We start from the raw sequence: 9004 nt of genomic DNA, 5'->3' as shown, positions 1-9004 counted from the left end.
TCCCACACCTATGGTATTACAGTGTCGATATTCTACATATGTCCCACACCTATGGTATTACAGTGTCGATATTCTACATATGTCCCACACCTATGGTATTACAGTGTCGATATTCTACATATGTCCCACACCTTTGCTATTACAGTGTCGATATTCTACATTATTGAACATCTATAATATCACAGTGTTTAAAATTCTTCATATATCCCTCACACATACTTAAGCAGTATTGAACATTCTTTATATATCCCACTCCTATACTATTATTGTCCAATTTCTATATATACGCCACAACCATGCTTGAACAGTATTTAATATTCTATATATATGCATCTCCTACAACATTAGTATTCCACCACTATAATAATACGGTGTTCAAATTCTATTTATATTCCACACCTATAATCTAACAGTGATCACATATCCTATGTATATCACACTCCATCCAAACACGCATCCAAACCGAAGTGTTTGTCAGTTATCATTGTTCAAATAATTAATCACTTGAAAACTTACTTACAGAATTTAGTGGTCTTGTCAGCCGAATCACCAGCCTGACCAACGCCAACCTAGACTCGCTTCGTCTTCAGAAACAAACGTGGGGACAGCAGTTTGTAGAGGCCATGAACGTCAATGGAGGAGATTTGGAAACTGCAACCACATTTGATTATGTCATGCACTTTTTAACCTTCGGCTGGAAGGTAAACACAGTAAATTATTTAATTTAAAATCATAAATAGGTACATAAATATCTTAATCAATTTGATATTGCATGCTATAACCCAAATATATCAGGATATTTCTGCAAAACGTTCCTTTTTAGCTGTCAAAGTTCACGTAAATTTTCTTCATATTGGAATCTTTTGTTGCAGCTCATCTTTGCTCTCGTACCACCAGCCACAATCTGGGGAGGATGGTTCTGTTTTGCTGTATCCTTGGGGATGATTGGATTACTGACAGCCTTCATTGGAGATCTTGCCTCTATCTTCGGGTGCCTCATTGGTTTGGACGACAGCGTCGTAGCCATTACCTTCGTTGCTCTGGGAACCAGTCTGCCAGACATGTTTGCTAGTCGCACAGCAGCGCTGAATGAAAAATATGCCGATACGGCAGTTGGAAACGTCACCGGAAGTAACGCCGTAAACGTTTTCCTAGGTCTCGGCTTGCCGTGGACAATGGCTGCTGTCTACTGGTCAGCAAAGGTAAATTAATCAGGACAATTTATACTCTGAGTATGCAATGTCAATTATTTACTATTCATATGTATATTTGATATCCATTACATGCCAAATGTAAAGGTATCACTAGTAAAGCATCAAAAATCATCACTAAGAAGAGTTTTACTAAGAGTTTCTTTCCTTTGAGTATTCTCCCTTAAATATATAGAGAATGAAGAAACCAATAGGAGTTTTGCTGGCGAAGAACATCTTCCAATGTCAAGTTTTTCATTTTTTTTTCTTTCTGTTTTCTGTTTTTATTTCAATAATCAAATATTGAAAAACTATAAATTTGTTATTGTGATTAACATTTCATTTTTAGGGAAGGCATCTTTTCACAATATTTACAAACAAAGGTAATGATAAAGTTAAACGTGTTCGTAACTTTAACCTTTACTTGGGAGATACGTACTTTTAAAGACTACCCAATATGATTTCATTTTTCTTTTCTAGGGGACCACGTTTGAAGTGCCTGCTGGATCACTGGGATTCAGCGTGATCGTCTTCACCATCTGCTCCCTTGTGACCATCATGTTCTTACTATTCAGACGCAACTTGAACGTGTTTGGAAGTGCGGAACTCGGAGGTCCTAAAATCCCCAAAATATTATCGGGCATATTTTGCATTGCGCTGTGGGTCGTATATGTATTGCTTGCTTCATTAAATGCATACGAACACATCCCCGGGTTTTAAGCGAGCATAATAAGGACATTAGAATAGAATCTTAGTATTTTTTTATGGATATGAACATTTGCTTCACGAGAGTGATGGTAAGATTGACAAATAAGACTGATTTAGGATTTAGAATATCAAACAACAATCTTTCAGAATGTTCATGCCGTCGATGATTTTGGTTAAGACGGTGGCTTTCCACAAAGAACTAGAGGCATACCAAAGTAAGGAACACTGTCAGATTATGTACACAGATACGGTATACCAGAAAGCCTGTCGAAATCAAACTTCCAGGTTTGGACACGAAACAAAATTACCTTTGACATCGAAAACAAGTCAATCCATCATGTAACTTGTCATTTGAGTAATTTAATAAATACAGCTTCGTTTGCATGTGTTTCACATGTATAGTTGACTAATGTTAGAGTGTCTCTTATAAAACGTATGTGAGAGGGTAACTGACATTGTGCTGATGTAAAAAGGTCACAGATAATGGATTGTTATGAGAGAATTAAAACACTTGACTGGTGTGAGAGAACTGAAGACATTTGATTGACATGGAAGAATTGTAGACATTTGACTGATGTGAGGGGGTAACCGACATTTGACTGATGTGAGGGGGCAACAGACATTTGACTGATGTGAGGGGGGTAACAGACATTTGACTGATGTGAGGGTAACAGTCATTTGACTGATGTGAGAGGGTAAGAGACATTTGACTGATGTGAGGGGTAACAGACATTGGACTGATGTGAGGGGGTAACAGACATTGGACTGATGTGAGGGGTAACAGATATTAGAGTGGCGTGAGTGGATTAAAGACATTGGACTGACGTATGAAGGTCATCGACATTGAACTGATGTGAGGTCACTCACATAGGACTGTTGTGACCTAAGGTACGTTTGTCACTGCCAGACTGTGATATGATTATGTGACGTCTCCCAAGACTTCCGTCCATTAACTTGTAACTATTTTAATTAAGCACGATATGAGATAGAAACCTACCAAAGAACTAATATTTTTAGGATTAATATCGTAACACTCGTATAGGATCATGGAAGGACAACACAGAAGTTTGTCAATTTAGCCAATATTTATATAACGAGACGATTAAATGTATTATGTTAAGACTTATATGTATCATCTAACTATTGATACTACAAAGAGAGAACATACAACGTTAATTTTGGTTAAAAAAATATCAAAATAATAATAGCTGTTTTTTTCCATTCCATGATCCGATACTATTTTAACTGGCCACAATATAAGTAAAATAATTCAGGATAGCACTTTTCTCTCCTTTGTTTTCTGTATATAGTTATACTTGTATTTGCATCGTATGTTTTTGTGAATGCTACTTTATCAATATAATAACGTTTTTGTTATGATTTAATTAGGCTGACAATAGCATTTCTTTTTGAACGTACCGATAATAAATAATGATGTTTGTGTTTTGACAACATGAACGGAGTTGTCTTATTTTGTATATTATTTTGTGGACGTTGTCTTCAAAAGAAGCTTGCCTTTTGTATATTGTGTACTAAAAGTTTTTTAATCAAATGAAACGAAAACTTCACATTCACATTCGTAACAGGCAATCCATATATTCTTTTGATTTTCATGCGAATAGAACAAAGATTGAACTATTATATTTACTGTGATTTTGAGAATGCTAGCTCGAGTGGAAGGGTATATGTGCAAAAGAATGATTGAAAGGATGAACTTCTCAATCATAATTGATAGACATAGAACAGCTATAGAAAGAAAAACATAATTTTGTAGCCTATTAGTTACATTTCAGCCACTGTTGTAGGATTTGTTTAAGAAATTTCATTTACTCTAGTAAAATCTTCAAACGGCGAAAATTATGAAAGCGGTTTTTTTTTGTTTTTTTTTTCAAACCGGGTTTATCAATCAGAGAAAATTGAATTAGATCAATTGTTACCTGGGAGTGATTGTCAATATATAAGGCTGTTTTATTTACACTGAGTCTTAATAAAAAAACAACTAGATACGTTAAAATACGTCCAGCTAATCATAATGTGCTAAGCCGTAAATTATTATTATTATTTTCCCAAAGTCACATTACATAAGAAAAGCTAACTCAGGGTCTTGATCTCGCACAGTGCACTGTTTGTTTTTATTTAGAATAGAATAATGCTAAAATCTATACATCGATTCAGTTATTTTTTTCTTATTGTTTTCTTTTATTAGTGCTATATTTTTTATAAAAAATACAAGGTTGGAAACCTTAAAGTATTTATTTTTTATTTTGACCAATGCATACCACAATAGAGTGCACTCATATATCAAGTACTAATTTTCCTTCATATCATTTGTTTAAAGTAGTTTGATGAACTGCTTATATCATCATGTTATTGTTTTCGGAAAGCGTCTGTGATATACAATTAACAAAATGTAGCAGTATTTTAAACTTTATTTACATTATATGAATGTTTGTACAACTTTGATATCTGACAATGTAGAGAAATATTAAAAATCATGGCCAGGTTTGATATGTGTTTGTTGTGTTGAAGATGTACATTAGTTTTCAATCGTTTTATTAAAACTATATGGTGTTTGATAAATGAAAAATATTCATGATGAGCAAGTCCCGAAGCAAATTTGTAACATGTACCAATCATCTAACTATAACTGAAAGAGAAGAATAACGTAGGTTTTTACATTTCTAATATCAACTTCAGATGGAATTATGAATGATGTCTTTTCACAAAATCTCAGATGGCTGTGGTCGACGATGCTGATTTTCAGTTTTGGATCAAAATCTTTATTGAGCTGGTAATTAATACACTCTTCACCTGAAGAGAGTTTCATGGAAATCAAATGATTCTTTCAGACGTTATGTTACAGCGAGCCTCCAGAATGATTTCCCTATATTACATCTGCTTCGCAGGTGACGCACAAACTAGGAATATTCTGGAATATATATATCATGCATGAATGTATTTATATATTCGGTAGATAAAAAATGCGATTTTCACTTTAAAAAAAACACAACTTTTTTCATCATTTAAACCTAAATTGAATTGTTTGTCATAATGATTAAATTAAGAAAATACTCATGTGATAATAATTTGCGCTGATTTCAACCTCGTCATCAAATGAACGTATAAATAGCAACTTTTGTTTCGTCTTTCTTGAAACTGGTCTCATTTGAAAGGTGGTATACTTTTCTTTAAAAAAAATACTCAGTTTTACGAAATCGGTCTAAAATTAAGGATTTCGGAGACTGTTGAAATTCGTTCTTTGTTTCTAGTTAAAATGGGCATAGGTGCCAAATGTTTCGTTCTGGGAAGTTGTACAAGTGGAGCATGCGCACGCAGCATTTTTCTGAAGTAGTTTGGATACCATTTAAGATGATACAAAACAATTTCGAGTTCTCTATCTAGAATAGGTGTGAAACGTGAAAGCTACACGGTTCTTCTTTTTTCTTACTTAAATGACTTACATAGTTCAGGTAACCATACACAGAAGCCTATTGATATATGACATCTGGGTACGTTGTAATGATCTGATCAATTATACATGTAACCGATACTCGCTCAACATATAACAAGTTTCATAAGGCGCACCATCTTTTTCATACCTGATTCCGTCTGAAGTTATGCCGAACAACAGGACATACTATTTTGATGACTTTCGTATAGAATTAATCCATTTGGGAAATGTTGCATGATAAATTGACACTTCCTCGATGCAACAGCGTAATTGATTAATACTTGACTGTACAGAAAGAAATAGTTCCATTTGATTAACATCATCACCACACCAAACTCAGAGGACGATAAATACGCACAAAGCAGCATCGGTTAACAAGAGTACTAGACCGTGATTCATTGCCGCAATACATCGCTAGCTCGGAGGATGAAGCGAGAGTATCAGACCTCGAATCAGTGATATCACTCGCTACGATGAAGCCTTCATTTTGGTATGTACATATCTTACATTTCTTTTGTACACCATTTATGTTTTTTATCTGTTGTCTACACGTCCTATTTTCCCTTCCTAAACCTTCTGTGGCCTACCCGTCCTATTTACCTTCATCAACTTTCTGTTGTCCACCCGTCCTATTTACCTTCATCAACTTTCTGTTGCCTACCCGTCCTATTTTCCCTTCCTAAACTTTCTGTTGCCTACCCGTCCTATTTACCTTCATCAACTTTCTGTTGCCTACCCGTCCTACTTACCTTCATCAACTTTCTCTTGCCTACCGTCCTATTTACATTCATCAACTTTCTGCTGCCTACCCGTCCTATTTACCTTCATCAACTTTCTGTTGTCTACCTGTCATATTTTCCTTTCCTAAACTTTCTGTTGCCTACCCGTTCTATTTACTTTCATCAACTTTCTGTTGTTGCCTACCCATCCTATTTACCTTCATCAACTTTCTGTTGTCCACCCATCATATTTTGTCTTCATCAACTTTCTGTTGTCTACCCATCCTAATTTTCTTAATCAACTTTCCGTTGTCTATCCATCCTAATACTAGTATCCTATTTCTCCTTGATAAACTTTCTGTTGTCTACCCATCCTATTTTTCTAACTCAATTTTCTGTTGTCTATCAATCCTATTTTTTCCTGACACAAATTTCTCTTGTCTACCCATTTTTTTCCCTACTCCAATTTCTGTTGCCTTCCCATCCTATTCTTCTTGCTTAACTTTCTTTTGTCTACCCATCCTATTTTCCTTTCCTAACTCTCTGTGATCTAAATTTATGTTGTTTAGCCATCCTATGTTTCTTTAATAGACTCTCTGTTATCTATCCTCCAAGTACATGGTAACATACAGAGGAGAATACAGGGGTATTGCTTTTCTATGTCCAAGAATATCTGAGATTTTGAAAATTTTCCCCATTTTATGTAGGATTTGTTCGTGATTAGTTGAATCAAGGTTTTCGATAGCTTCCCCTAGCCAGCTAGGCTTAGGGTCAGTTTTCCAAACACCGCTACGCTTAACAAACAGGATTGCACATCTGTTGTTTATGTTAATAAGTGTAGAGTCAGATCAATGATCAAGTTTTTGTCTACAAGTCTTACCTGGTCTTTGTGTTTACCTGAATCTACCCATACTTCTTGTTGTCATGGTGATCAGCACTGTCAGCAGACGGGCCGTACCATCTGTGGGAATTAGATATGACAACTGCATGAAACTGATAGATAAAGGTTAAGTCAATTTGAATTTTGACCTGTTTAAACATGCAGAGTCCTTTATTAGTATGGTTCCTATTGTATGTGATTATTTGGTCCCCTTTTCTCATATACATGTGATGTTAGAAAAATTATACATTAATGATGAGGTCAATAAAATAAACATAAATTATTCAAGACAAAGAAACAGCCCCTCGACCTTTTAGCGTTACTATTAACTAGGGCACATCGTGAACTCATCGTCGGAATCCTTCGGCAAGACAAATTATAAATCAAGTTCTGAATGATAACAGGTATACTCTATACATCTGCATATACAAATGTAAATCGATGATAATAGAAGAAAATACTATAACACTTTTATGTCAATTCGTTTGCATGCCAGTTAGGTACGAAAAATTGTGTCGTTTTAGTGAATTAGAAATTTTGAGTTTGCACAACATCAAAAATATATTTTGTAAGTTTGAATTACAAATACCGTGTTAAACATTTTATACGTCGTCATCATGTTTGGTATTAACTGCCTAGGTTGAACGATATAAATCGAAAAATCAATCTTCAGGGAATAGCCTCAATCAAGTCTATAATTTAAGTCAATATAAATGTCACGGTAGCATATTTAGGAGTTAAGATAAATCCTTACTTAGAATTATACTATAACCGGATATCTGTCTAAAATACTTAAATCAGTCGTCCAACTCCCGCAGATCTAACATGTACAGATGAAAACATCATGGTGCAGACTAGCTTCCTGAGTTTGAAGAAATATTTCAAAGAAATTTCTCTTCGAAAGGAAGCTTTGCTTTCCTATCTGAATCCATAGGTCATTTTTTGCTCCGGTAAGGTCATCGACATAAGCTGGGAGATCTGATTGATAATGTTTAAATCACGCCATATCCTTTTGGATAAGTTTGTTTTTGGTAAGTACGAAAGGTTGTTTAGATGCTGAGGCTAACTCAATGGGAAATATAAAAGGCCCCTGATTACGAGAACGTTTTTCTCATGTGTCCATACACTGTAGCTTTCTCTGGAACATCGGACTTGCACTCTATCATTTAATTGTAGACTGGCATACGTGAGTCATATTTTATTTCCCTATGCCTTCCTACTAGTTTATCTTTAATCAAATGTATTAATGTATGAATTTGCTATTAATTTAGATTGCTTGTGTCAGCTAAATTGGACGGATACTAATATTTATGATAGGGAGAGAGAATTAAATGTTTGTACGCGAGGCCAGTGGTAGCCAATACACAGTTTGTATGTGAGGCCAGTGGTAGCCAATACACAATTTGTATGTGAGGCCAGTGGTACCCAATACACAGTTTGTATGCGAGGCCAGTGGTACCTAATACACAGTTTGTATGTGAGGCCAGTGGTACCCCATGACTTTAGTGAAACGCTGTAACGTACATAGCAGTGTCCACGGCTCTCAATCTGTGACATGGATAAAAGACCCCTTATGGAGAGTACCAGGTTTGAATGGTGCAAGTAGTTTTGATGCCCAGCTAGGCTGTAAGTCACCACTGCTTTCAACAACATATTTCACTCCCTGTGAGGGGGATAATGCCGTCACTGCTGTCAATCACTAATAGGTGCTGACCAATTAGTATCATCGACCTAATGATACTTAACTGGACAACCCATATCAGTCCCCCACTAATGGGTATAGGGAAGCATGTTTACTTACAGCTGTCAGGCATGCAGCAACAACTTACATTGCTCTATGGGGAAATTAACTATTACATTTTTATTTAAATCCTTCTTTTAATTTTTGTTTATTTGTTTTTGTTTTATACTTTTTTGATGTTTTGCTAGCTTTGTTAAGTTAATTTGCAGTTTAGATTATAATGTAGCTTGAGTTTGAGAACGATTGTTATGATAAGCTATACAACATATGTACTCCCAAATCTAAACAAGGTAGGGAGAATACAAAATTGGTTTG

General features: G+C 35.3%; 1 protein-coding gene across 1 annotated transcript in view; it reads left to right on the top strand.

Annotated features, from left to right (window-relative positions):
* The window catches only part of LOC110454069 (sodium/calcium exchanger 1-like), an 18628-nt gene extending 14227 nt beyond the window's left edge, over window positions 1-4401 (top strand). The window contains exons 8-10 of the mRNA XM_021503412.1: window positions 523-701; window positions 873-1202; window positions 1671-4401. Of these exons, the coding sequence (XP_021359087.1) occupies window positions 523-701; window positions 873-1202; window positions 1671-1910 (749 nt within the window). The 3' untranslated portion in view covers window positions 1911-4401. The remainder of the gene's footprint in view (window positions 1-522; window positions 702-872; window positions 1203-1670) is intronic.
* Window positions 4402-9004: the final 4603 nt, after the last annotated feature.

Source organism: Mizuhopecten yessoensis, unplaced genomic scaffold (assembly GCF_002113885.1).
Source record: "Mizuhopecten yessoensis strain PY_sf001 unplaced genomic scaffold, ASM211388v2 scaffold897, whole genome shotgun sequence".
Classification (NCBI taxonomy): domain Eukaryota; kingdom Metazoa; phylum Mollusca; class Bivalvia; order Pectinida; family Pectinidae; genus Mizuhopecten; species Mizuhopecten yessoensis.
Note: the sequence above shows the minus strand (reverse complement) of the source record. Positions and strands in the feature narration are given on the sequence as shown.